This window comes from Cibotium barometz, chromosome 26, assembly GCF_041138505.1.
Source record: "Cibotium barometz isolate CiBa-2024 chromosome 26, ASM4113850v1, whole genome shotgun sequence".
Lineage (NCBI taxonomy): Eukaryota > Viridiplantae > Streptophyta > Polypodiopsida > Cyatheales > Cibotiaceae > Cibotium > Cibotium barometz.
This window is the reverse complement of record NC_141071.1, coordinates 48,139,568-48,152,977: the sequence shown is the minus strand read 5'-3', so window position 1 is coordinate 48,152,977 and position 13,410 is coordinate 48,139,568. Positions and strand designations below refer to the sequence as shown.

At 42.4% G+C, this 13,410-nt stretch overlaps 1 protein-coding gene and 1 pseudogene across 2 annotated transcripts in view; both read left to right on the top strand.

Moving 5' to 3' along the window:
- Nucleotides 1-9,686, top strand: part of LOC147624048 (uncharacterized) — a 41,539-nt gene extending 31,853 nt beyond the window's left edge. The window contains exons 2-3 of one of the 2 annotated variants that reach the window (XM_086820932.1): nucleotides 9,315-9,383; nucleotides 9,561-9,686. In XM_086820932.1, the coding sequence (XP_086677058.1) occupies nucleotides 9,315-9,381 (67 nt within the window). In that variant the 3' untranslated portion in view covers nucleotides 9,382-9,383; nucleotides 9,561-9,686. Of the gene's footprint in view, nucleotides 1-9,314; nucleotides 9,384-9,477 lie in introns of both variants that reach the window. The other variant, XM_086820933.1, reaches the window with a different exon arrangement.
- On the top strand, nucleotides 6,008-6,707 carry LOC147624049 (protein H2A.7 pseudogene; annotated as a pseudogene).
- Nucleotides 9,687-13,410: the final 3,724 nt, after the last annotated feature.

Below are 13,410 nucleotides of genomic sequence, written 5' to 3'. Positions count from 1 at the left end.
CGTTTCTTACCTTTTATGAAACGTTTCAAAACGTATGAAACCCGTTTCATACCTGCCGTTTCAAAAACGCCTGGCAACACTGCTCTCGACTAACGATTGTACTAATCGAAGAACTTGGATCAGAAGAATTAGGGATGACCGCAGGGGTCTGTGTGGGAGCAGGACTCACCTCGGAAGCCATGGAGGCTGGGGTGGTAGTGTGTGGAGTGGTAGTCTCCTTTTGTGTAACAAAAGAAACACCTACCCTCCTTCTTGTACTAAGCTGTCTCTTCTGTACTTAGTTTCCCACCGGTCTTGCGTGCGTGAGCTTTCTGGTATGGAGTAAGCTTGGTCGTGTTAGTCGAGTTCTTGCAGCCAGAGGCTCCTGTGCTTTGTCTTGGGGAAGACCCCGTCTGGTTCTTGCCTTTTTCCCCCGAGGCGGGTGGCTTGGGTATGGAAGGTTGGGAAGTCTTGGGCTTTTTGCCACTGTACTTTATTTCAGCACTTTGCGCAAGCGAGAGTGCATCTTCGAAGGTGGCTAGTTGAAACATACGCACTTCCCACCTGTCGGATTTACGTATCAAGGCTATAAAGGAACTGTCCTTTCTTGTCCTTTTCAGGAATGCCTAATCGCAAACTTAAGTTCGAAATTTTGTTGGCCAACTGCAGGACTAGTTGCACGTTTTGACACGCCCCCTTGATCTTGTCTTTGAGTCATTGAAGGTAATGGGGTGAGAGAAACCACCGCTTTAGATCTAAGACAAACTTGTCCCAGACATAAGTTGCCATACCTAATTGTGTGAGAGAAACAGGAATTAGGGTTAGAGTAATTCGTGTGTGGGAGACATACACAGAGAAGAACAAGGGAGAGAGAGAGAGTTGTGGGGATAAGTCAACTCATGAAGATATGAGTGTGTGACTCCCCTATCACACATGTATATTGCACTAGTACACATAGTGCACTTAGTACATTAAAAGTACTAAGTGTACTATGTACTATAACTTATAGGCTTGTACACACTATAAGGGTGGGCATAACGCCTTTACCCCAACAACCTCCCACTTAAAGGCAAAGTGCCCTTAAATGAAGGAAAAGAAAAATCAGCATGTACATGATAATATACAAGGCCATATCAAGGCTGAAATTGGCCTCATCCAATGCCCATCAAGTGTCTGCAATGAGCAAACCGCTCCGGAGGCAAACTCTTTGTCAACAGATCAGCCGGGTTGTCATCCGTATGAATCTTAACAAGCTGAATTTGCTTGTTCTCTATCACCTCTCTGATGAAGTGATACTTCACATCCACATGCTTCGTCTTTGCATAAAAGACAGGGTTCTTTGCCAACTGGATGGCACTCTGACTGTCACAATGCAACAATGGAATATCCCCTGTATAACCCAAATCAACCACTAACCGAGATAGCCATAATGCCTCCTTGCAAGCCTCTGTGGCTGCAATATACTCGGCCTCTGTAGTAGATAAGGCTGTGCACTTCTGCATCCTGGATATCCATGACACAGCACCTCCTGTGAATGTAAACACATAACCGGTAGTAGACTTCCGGTTATCTGGATGATCGGCATAATCCGAATCCGTGTAACCATGCACTAATGCATCCTGTTTGCCAAAGCAAATGCACATATCCTGTGTGCCCTTCAGGTATCTCATGACACCTTTCATTGCTTCCCAATGCTTCTTGCCAGGGTTGGCCATGTATCTAGAAACCACTCCCACTGCAAATGCAATGTCCGGCCTAGTAGCAACCATGGCATACATGAGACTGCCACAAGCTGAAGCATACGGAATCTTGGCCATATCAGCCCTGTCTCTATCTGACTGTGGGCTGTCCATAGCACTGAGTTTCACATATGGAGGCAAAGGAGTACTAGTCTTCTTCCCCCCGTCCATATTGAACCTCTGCAAAACTTTGCCAATGTATTCCTTCTGAGACAAATACAACACATGCTGATTTCTATCCCGAAGTATCCGCATACCCAAAATGTGATTTGCATCACCCAAATCCTTCATATCAAAGGTTTGATGCAGCCTCTGCTTCAAGGCATCCATCTCTTTACGAGATTTCCCGGCAATCAACATATCATCAACATACAAGATGAGGATCAATAGACTGCCATCCAAAGCTTTCTTGGTGTACAAGCAGTGATCTGTGTCACTTCTCCTGAAGTGCTGTGATTTCATGAATGTATCAAATTTATGATACCATTCCCTTGGTGCCTGTTTGAGCCCATAAAGACTCTTTTTCAGCTTGCATACAAGCTTCTCCTTTCCACTCACTGCATAACCCTCTGGCTGCTGCATATATATCTCCTCATGGAGATCACCGTGAAGAAAAGCAGTCTTCACATCCATCTGAATCAAGTCCAGATCATCATGAGCAACCAAAGCTAACACAGCTCTAAGTGTGGTCATTTTGACCACTGGAGAGAAGATCTCATCAAAGTCCACACCATATTCCTGCTTGAAGCCCTTAGCCACTAACCTGGCTTTGTATCTTGGCTTTGCATCTGGTGCAACTTTGAGCCTGTAAACCCACTTACATGGCAAAACCTTCTTGCCTGCAGGCAAATGCACCAACTTCCAAGTTCCATTTTTATGCAGAGAATCCATATCTGACTTCATGGCACGCTCCCATAGAGCTTTGTCTGCCCTTTGTAAAGCCTCCTTATAACATGAGGGCTCCCCACAGTCAGTAAGCATCAAATAGTCAACCCCTGGAACAAACCTGTCAGGGGCTCTGGAGGGTCTTGTGGACCTCCGTACCCAATGACCATCACTTGCAGGTTGCTGTCCAGCCTGCATATCACCTATTGGTGGCTCCTGTTCCATGCCATAAGGCTGAAAAATCATGCCCGGTATCTCCTCTAACTCTGGTATATCCATAGGGATATCTTCTGCCATCTCTGGCTGTCCATTTGGACCATTTTCAGCACCATTTAAGGGCTGGTTTTCCTGCTGTAATGGCTGATTTACAGCCCTTGGTTGTTGTCCATGATGTCCATCATCATCAAAGATGACTCTGCCAGGCTCCTGTTGCCTTGCAGGCTCCTTATACATGCATGTTTCATCAAAAATGACATCATTGCTGCGTATAATCTTTCTATTCACGGGATCCCAAAGTCTATACCCCATTTCACCTCTGTCACCATATCCTAGGAATATGCATTTGTGAGACTTAGGATCAAGTTTGGTGCGCATTTCCCTGCGTATGTACACGTACGCAACGCAACCAAACACTCTCAAGTGCTTGTATGACGGAGGCTTCCCTGTCCATACTTCCTCTGGCACTTTCCCACCAAGCCTCGTGTTAGGTGACCTGTTTATAAGATGAACGGCTGTCATAACAGCTTCAGCCCAAAAACCATGAGGTAACGCAGCATGTGACAACATAGAACGGACCTTCTCCTGAATGGTCCTGTTCATCCTCTCTGCTGTCCCGTTTTGTGGAGGATCATAAGGAGTAGAGAGCTCCCTCTTGATGCCTTTAGCATCACAAAAGTCCTGAAACTATTTGGACATATACTCTCCACCATTGTCGGAACGCAAAGCCTTCAGTGTTTTGCCAGTTTGATTCTCAACAAGAGCAACAAACTTCTCAAACACTGAGAATGTATCACTCTTCAAACGAAGAGGATAGACCCACACCTTGCGTGTGGCATCATCAATAAAAGACACAAAGTATTTTGCCCCTCCCAAAGAAAGCTGAGGCATCTCACATACATCTGTATGCACAAGCTCTAACTGAGCATCTTTCTGTCCAAGAGCTTTCTTGTGGGGGCACTGTAGTTGCCTACCATATATACAATGCTCATAAAACTGAAAACTTGAAAACTTTAGAGAAGGCAAGTAACCCAAACGAGACAATTGCTCCATTCCTTTGACACTCATGTGTTTCAACCGGCTATGCCACAGAGATTTCCGGCAGCTCGGTTGCATTTACATTAGCATGGTGACAAACACCTGCATGCATGAAATAAAGAGTGTCCACCTTAGAGCCTCTGGCAACAACCAGTGAGCCCTTACTAATCTTCCACTTTCCACGACCAAATGTGGTAACATAATCAGCATCATCAAGCTGTCCAGTAGAAAGCAGATTCTTCTTGATCTCAGGCAAATGCCTGACATCATGGAGCATAAGCAGTGAGCCATCTGTAAACACAAGCCTTACATCACCTCTGCCAAGAATCTTGCATGCATGGTTATCACCCAAATAAACCACTCCTTCATTGCCAGCAGTATACCTGACAAACAAGTCTCTGCAACCTGTGACATGAAAGGAGGCACCTGAATCAATGATCCATGAGTGCATACCATGACCACCTGTAAGAAGTGAATGGGCATCAAGTGAAGACGTAAATAGGACCTCATCCTCACTGCCACCTGCATGTGACACATTGATTTCTTCAATCTTGACTCCACTTTTGCCCTTTGGCTTTACATCTTTGGCTTCATCTTTCTCTTTGTCTTTGCCTTTTCCCTTTTCTTTTTGATCATTTTTCCATTTGTAGCATTGCTTTTTAATGTGTCCCTTCTTGCCACAATAATGGCATTCCAAATCCTTTTTGGAGCGAGACTTGCTCCTTCCCCGTTCTTGGCTTTTTCCCCTTTGCTGGGATCTCCCACGTGCATTCATTGCATTGGACTTTCCAACAGAGTTGTTTTTCCTGTTCATCTCTTCTTGAAGAAGAGCACCCTCAACATCTGCATATGACAGCATAGCATTCGAATTGCTAGTGGCTGTCCTGAATGTGTCCCAACTCTCTGGCAAAGTGCATAACAGAAAAGTGGCTTTGAACTCATCGTCCATTGCCAACTTTTGATTAATGACCTGGCTGACAATACCATTAAACTCATTTAGATGGGCTGTCATAGACGCCCCTTCCTTCATCTGAAGACCTATGAGTTTCTTCAGCCAATACACTTTGCTTGAGGCACTTTGTTGGGCATACAAGTCCTGCAATCTCTGCCACATTCCCCAAGCTGTCTTCTGTTCACGAATGCTGAAAAGTAATGAGTCTGACACAGACAACATGATAGTAGATCTTGCCAGCTCATCCATATCTTCCCACTCTTCAGCAGTAAGAGAAGCGGGCATTACACCCCTTTCTTTGATAGGCTTGTGCTGCTTTTTCTGGAGCAACACATTGTAGCACTGGGTTTGCCAAATATCATAATTATGCGAGCCTTCAAGCTTCTTGATGTGAAGCAATGAAGAGCTCTCACCTGTGGTTGCCATAGCAATATGCAACCTGTCAATGCCTGACTCCCTGCAAAATGTGCAAACACTGCACCAAAAGCACACAAAGTGCTCACAGTTTTTCTCCCAAGCTTTATCTCCCACTGCGGAAGCACAAATGCAACTTTTCTCCCACTTTATGTGATGAAAGCATCAAAATCTGGTTGCTGCAGATTTTGGACAGCACCTTAAATGTGCTCTATTGCCCTTCCAAAGTACTGTACAACAGTACCAATTGCTCATAAATGATGTACCAAACCTGTACCGGCAAATACAGCAGCTGAAATTGAACCTTTTGCTCACTCAAATCAGTGTACAGCCATGCCAAAACTTGCACAAAGCTGTGCCAAATCTGTACCAGCAGGTACAGTAGCAATAAATGCTCTCCTGGCTGTCCAAATGAGTGAAAATCAGACTTTTACAGTCCCGAACACTGCATACAACAGTCCCGAACAGAAATTGGGCAAAAGCCCCTTGACTGCAAGCTGATTTTTGAGGATTCAAGGCATAAATGTCTTGCCTGCTGCTTTGCCAAGCTCAACAAGCATACAAACTTGAAAAGCCCCTTGATTTAAGATCAATTTTTGATCATACATGGTACATTGACGCACATGAAGGCATCCAGAGTGTTCACGATGCTTCCCCCTGGCCACATATACATCCAGTACATAGAAGCCCCTTGATTTACAGGCACATTAAGTGCTTGTAAGGCATCAACACATTATCCACAGCATCAACTGCGAGTGCCTGCATGCAAATCAACTCAATCGGCACAAAAGCCCCTTGATTTGCACTGCAATTTGCTGCAATTTTGCCCAAATGTGCGATTTCCCACATCATACAGCATGTATGAGTGCTTAATTGCACAATTACATCAAAAGCCCCAAATTTCGACATCCAATTTCTTGCAAATTGATCCTGATTGTGACCAATTTCCTGCAAATTGATCCTGATTGTGACCAATGTCACCCAATTTTGCCAATTTTGCTCAAAATTGAGCAATTCGACACCTGTATCTGCTCAATTGTTGATTGTACTTGCTCAATTGCAAATCCCAAAAAAAAATTGAGGAAAATACCTTGTAATTTTTTGATTTTTCTCTGATTTGCAGGCGGGTTTTGTTGTTGCAGGAAAAGGGATGATGATGCTTCTACCTGTTCTTTTAGTGTTGTTCCTGCTTTGCACTGGTAGTAGCCATGGCTGGCCGCGGCAAAGCTCCTGGCAAGAAGAGCGTCTCTCGCAGCTCGAAAGCTGGCCTCCAGTTCCCTGTTGGCCGGATTGCCCGTTTTCTGAAGTCTGGCAAGTACGCCGAGCGTGTCGGTGCTGGAGCTCCTGTCTACCTCGCTGCTGTTCTTGAATACCTTGCGGCGGAGGTTCTTGAGCTCGCCGGAAATGCTTCTCAGGACAACAAGAAGACGAGGATTGTGCCTCGTCACATCGAGCTTGCCTTCGCTCCACGTCACCCAACTTGAGCGCCGCCCGCCTAATAGCCAGCCGACGACTAACGCCCAGCCGCTCGCCTTCGCTCACTTCAGTGGCTCGCTTGTTCGCCAACGCCTTTGCCAACGCTTCTTCGCTCCACGCTCAGCTGCCTAGTATTCGATGGACGCCCGCCTGTGCGCTTGACTCATAGACCCATTCGCACGTAGACGCCGCCGCTGGCAGAGGCCTCATGGTGGCCCTTCAGACGAAATGCCCGACTGCTGTGCGCTTCAAAGTTGCCGCCACCTTCGCCTATTCACAAGCATCTCCGCCATCACTGCCGGTGTGGGGTGCTACGCGTAGCTCTGCCACGTCAACACTTGGTCGACTGTCTTCAGCTGCAGCCTGCGTAAGTTGCAGAGAGAGAGAGCCACGCTTGTGGAGGTCCCTTGCAGTTGGCGTCAAAATCTATGGCACAACTGCTGCTGCCCCTAGCTTCAACCGGCACGGAACCAACCTATGGTAGTACCCAATCAGCACCAAGCTCTGATACCAGTTGTGTGAGAGAAATAGGAATTAGGGTTAGAGTAATTCGTGTGTGGGAGACATACACAGAGAAGAACAAGGGAGAGAGAGAGAGTTGTGGGGATAAGTCAACTCATGAAGATATGAGTGTGTGACTCCCCTATCACACATGTATATTGCACTAGTACACATAGTGCACTTAGTACATTAAAAGTACTAAGTGTACTATGTACTATAACTTATGGGCTTGTACACACTATAAGGGTGGGCATAACGCCTTTACCCCAACACTAATCTGGTGTGGGCATGAGCCCACTGGATCCACCATGGAATGGCCTCACCTTCTAAATACCAACTAGCCAAGATCACTCTGATAGTATCATTTTTTCTTACATAAGTTAAATAAGCTTCAAATTGATGCAACCAAGATTAAAGGGTTGTGGGGTCGAGTTTACCATACCATTATACTTACTGAAGTTCATCCTTTAGGGAGGATGACTCAAGGAAGAAGCTGGTGCCACTCTTGCATCTAACGCCATAAGAAATCTTTCGTGCTCCACACGTCACTTGGCGTCGTCGTGTGAAGTAGCATGGGATGTTGCCGCATGGTCTTCCGTCAATCATCTGCAACTCGAGTGTCGAACTTGGCTGTGGTGGTAACACTGCAGAAGGGTTGGGATCTACTATTGGGATTTGGGAAAGACAAGGAGAGAGGAGGAGACGGAGAAAAAGGGGCTGGAATGCGGGTTCTTTCTTCCAAGTCCAAGAGCTGTGCCTTTTGCTCTTCCAACTTGGTGCTCTAGTCTGCGATTGCTTGCATTATCATCTGGAACATGTCGTGCACACTCATGTCTGCTGCCCTCGAAGGATTGCCTGGTGCTTCTTGTTCCAAAGTTCTTTGTTCTCTCTCTTCGTCGAAGCTTGCCATATTGGGAATATGCACTTCCTTTCCGGAACCCAACAAAACCATCCACCATGCGTGTGGGAGACTTTCCGTAGGCTTCCGGAGACTAAAAACCAACCGCCCTTCTAGGAACAGGAGTCGCACCGAAAGGGGTGGTCATCAGAGTCTAGAAACCAACCACACAAGACAAAAAGAAAAATCTTTCTTTTTTTCTGGTTGTCTGGCTGAATGTACACACTTGAAGAAGGCTCTGATACCAATGTCACATGCGGAAGCTTGGTGGATAGAATCGGTAACTTCAATGTTCAGAATTCAGCAATCTTTTGCGACGAAGATAACACACAACATAGAGAGAGGTGTAGGAATAGAGAGAGAGAAGAGAAGAGAAGAAGAAGCCCTTTTTAATGTTGTAGGAACAATCCCAAGAGACCAAATAAGAGAGAGAGAGAGAGAGAGAGAGAGAGAGAGGGAGTTGGACACAGTATTGGGTCCTGAATACCCTCTGTAGGGCCCCCACCACGAATGGTGTATTTGCTTTATTAGAATGATGCAAATCTGCAAATAAAATCTGGTTCTTGACCTTTCACCTTCACCTTGGTCGAGAGCTCCCCTTGGCTGTTCTGGCCCTTGGAATTCAGCAACCTAAAGATGTTTCTATGCTTGGCTATTTATAGGCTGCTGTACTCAAATGGTTGTTTTTAGAGATACAGATTTTCAACGATTACAAAAAAAATTAAGCTAGCTGAATAGAGTAGGTATTCAGGTAGGCAAGGGTTTAGTACGTCTCTCCATTCAACTGAAAAGGAGACAGTTAAAAAGGAGAGAAGTTTAAACATGTTCTGTATGATCCTGGCTGTCTCTTTTCTATGGGATGTTTGCACTATCTACGTTTGCATAACTTATATCTCTTTTCTATGGGCTACACTTACTATCTACTTTAGCATAACTTGATCCAAGCTCTCAGTTGTTTGTAGTCTGTTTATTGTATGTAGGATGCCCATACACTTGGGACTTCTGTGGTGACTCATACGGGTTGTGTCGTAAATAAAAAGTTTTACCTGCAATGTGTCTGTTTTAATGACTTCTGTGGTTGTGTTGATGCAATGTCTCTTTTTCCTTCATTCTCAAGAGGTTATCGTATCAAAATGTAGCTTGAATTGAGGTCATTACAGTATCAAACCCTTCTTACTTTGGGCTTTTGGGATTATTCTGGATGTTTTGGGAACAGTGACACGTGTGATTCTGATGACAATGATGATGATGAATCACGGAGTTGCACCTGCACCATTCAGTAGTGGTATGGCAACTGTGTTATTTATGTTGAAATGTAACATTGTAGGCAGTCCATTACAGCTCATCTTTTGAGCTGAACAGATTAAAATAAATTGCAGAGTAGTCAATCATTCTGGTGAATTTCTGGAGAAAGAGAGAAGAGATGACTGTCTGCTGCTTGATTTGTTTGTACTACCTTCAGGAAGAAGTCATGCTTGCCGGCCTTGCTGTGAGTGAACAAACAGGGGTGATTGCTTTGAGTGTTTCATCTGCAAAGCATCAACCAGCACATCTGTGCTGCTTAATACAGCTGTGTGCAGTTGAAACCCATTGATTTGCACAGTTTGTTACCATAGCAGATACCGAAAGTGTTTTACTGTTTTTTCGACAGGAGTAAAAAGGTGTGTATCTGTGTACTAGTGTCATCAGCTTAGGGCCAAATACGTTTGTGCTATTAGCAGCATGGCTTTAACAGGCATGCTGTGTAAATGTATGCCAATCCTTTTTCCCATTTTACAGGATTCAAAGCAGCTTCTAAAATTAGAAATTCGAGTGTCAGCCAAATCACTTAATTTTTGTATGCAAAGTTGTGCTTTTCAATCACCAAGAGAACCCACTTGTGGACTTTACTCACAATCTTCATAGCAGAAGGGATGCTTTGGAAGATGACTGTTCAATCATTGATTTTGCCTAAATTTAGAAGGGACAGTTCAAAGAAAAGCATTTATAGACAAAGCTGGGAGGTAAAAACTTTTGAGATTTAAGTGGTGAGTTTGTGTCTTTTTAAAACCTCTGTTTGTTTGTGTTTTGAATCCTCCAAAGCTAGTGCAATGTGGCCACCTGGATCATTGATAGATGAGAGCAAGAACTTCAGCTAAAGAAGATATAAACGTAAATAGAGCAGCATAATAATAGTCCAACTTTCATAGGTGTCCTTAGCTAATTATAAGTAGGGAGGATTTATAGAAACCCCCCTTTTAATGAGTAACAAAATTGTACTTGATCTTTAGTTCTCCAATTCCAGTACTTTGTCTATGGGAGATAAAATCTGCCTATTGTCTTGCATGCGGAACAATTGAAGAATGTTTTAGGTGTACTTTTCTGACTGAAAAAGGTTCCAGACGGTGGTTGTAGAACTTAAATGCCCATAAAGTATGTAAGTGGACCAAGTCAATCATCACGAATTGATCGCATACAGCTTACTTTTGGCTGCAATTTGTCCTTGACCATTCATTGTTACGAGTTTATCATCCACAAAGAGTGCTATGATCACAGTACTCTCATTCGCATGTATATCATAAAGGTTCATATGCATTACACACAGTTCTTTGATATCTCCATTCAAGGATGTAGGTTTGACATCCATCAGTCAAATCGGTCATTGACACTGTGCGGTAAGAGCAGTAATCATGCTTTGTGTTTGTGCCATCGAAACAAGAACACCCCTTCGTACTGGGAGCATATTCCTTGGACGAAGTAGGCTTTGTATTTGTCCATGCAGCCATTTGCTTTAATCCCTCTTGCATCCCACTATAAAATGTATGCATGCAAATCACTAGTTCCCAAGTGCCATTTTGGCATATTGAGCCTGTCTTGTTGCCATGTTATGTATCAACTACATAGTCATAAGTGTGGACCATGCTGATCCATAACAAGTGTGATGAGTGTTACATTTGTACTCTTAATCAAGACGAAGCCTCGTACCTTGTCTAGTTTGGAAAATGCTTCTACTTAGATTACCTGTTATTCCCAAGTCACACAAAGTAGTAAGGTACCAGGAATAGTGGTATGTTCCGCATGGCCATGGGTTGATTTGAACCATAGGAGTCTTTGTGGGACTCTCATGAGTTTCATAGTCACTGCCTTGTTCATCGACATCAAGAGAGGGATTACACTATGCTTCTTGCCATTCCAACCTTACACCTTAGATTTGGCTACTCTTATTTCTCTCAAGAAATAAGACTTACATTTACAAAAATAGTCATCAATAAAAGGTGACTGCATCACCCTTTCTTAGTACGTCGATTTGACACCAACACAAGTTTGTGATTTTTCGACGCATATAAACCATTCGGACTGTCTACGCCATGATAAAATTGTTGCTTCCTTTCGCTAGTTGTCACACGACAACTTATATACATATGCCACCTCATGTGCTAACTAGTTTACCCTTGACATCTTCAATAAAATATGATCAAAACTACTCTATGGTAGTGACCGTAGGCAACCAAATAGCATTCTAACAATTCATGTATAATGCCATTTATAGCCCGTCTCATTGAGAGAAACAACTTAGAACAAGGCCACATATGCACAACTTAATCACCAAAGCTTGTGGTGGCATTGTTGCTAGAAGATATATCTTCACCTAGATTTTAATGTTGCTTATGATCCTTGATGGATTTTTCTCGCAGCATTCATTGGCATAATGATCATATTTTTTATAATAATGTCAATCTCCACGCTTACATTCACCTCTTTCTAACATTGTAACCACCTTGAGATTGTTGTCTGTATTTATCACACTACAAGAAATAGGGAGAATAGTCGCGTTTCCATCCCCGATGAAATCAAAGGATCTAGAGAGTGAAAAATCAAGTTTTATGGTTATAAATGTGACTACAGGCTCGCATCTGGGTTGCATTATAATTGCGTTTATAATATCCAAAATAACCAAGAGTACATTTATAATTGCCCTATGCATGCAGAGAAAGCTATATCTATAAGTTCTATGCATATGCATAGAGATCAATGTATTTACATTGATCTCTATGCATATGCATAGAGATCAATGTATTTGCATAAGGATTCTTACCTTATGCATAGAGCTCTCTTTTTTGCATAAGGTGTCTACCTTATACATAGAGCTCAAAGAGAGTTGTGTGCATAAGATAAGAGCTCTATGCATAGAGCTCAATGCATTTGCATTAGAGTTCTCATGCATGTGAAAAACAAAGTACTCCCATTGCACGGGGTGTGATATTTAAAAAAAGAGTGTTGGGGGTGAAGAGCTTGCAGAATGGAGAGCTAGCAAGTGAAAATAGAACATAACAAGAGAATATTATTTACATACTCTTATTTTAATACTCTTCAAAGAGAGGTCTATGCATAAGATAGAGCCCGTACACAAATATAGAGAGCTAATTCCATGCATAGAGCACTCTATGCATGTGTAAAGATCATAGAGAAATGTAGAGAGCTATATATAGAGCACTCTATGCATGTATCAAGCTCATAGAGAGCCCTATGTATGCATAGAGAGCTATGTCCTATGTATAGAAAGAAGTATAATGGAATTTTTTTTATTATAAAAGTGTTATTCTTATTAAATTTGATTTTTATGCATAGAAAGATGCATAAAGAAAATTTTTTTATTACAAAAGTGTTATTCCTATTAAAATTGATTTTTATGCATAGAAAGATGCATAAAGGAATTTTTTTATTATAAAAGTGTTATTGTTATAAAAATTGATTTTTATGCATAAATAGATGCATAAAGAAATGTTTTTTTATTTTAAAAGTGTTATTCCTATTAAATTTGATTTTATGCATAAATGGATGCATAAAAAGATTTTTTTATTGAAGTGTTTTTCCTATTGAAATTGATTTTTATGCATAAATAGATGCATAAAGAATTTTTATATCAAATTTAGAATTCTCTTAAATTCTATGAGTATTTGATAAATGAATAATTAAATAATCTAAGAGAAAAATTTCTATTGTTTTATATTGCATAAAGCTCATAGAGAGTCTTATGCATGCATAGAGAGCTATATCCATGCATGTCTAGAGAGATCCATGAAGTAGCGTCCGTTGTGCATGCAAAGATTTTGACTATATATGCCCAATTTCTATTTCAATACAAAGTTGTAGCAAAAAATTGGTTGTACGACAGTCTGTGAAGAGAATCTAAGTGTTACAGGTGTTGGTGGATATATGTTTATGTGACTGGTTCAGATACAGTGGCATTATAATAAGTTTACAGTATTGCTATAGAATGTTACAAATGAAGTCTTTTTGCAAGCACTGTTTGGTAAGTTGCTCTGCCAAGT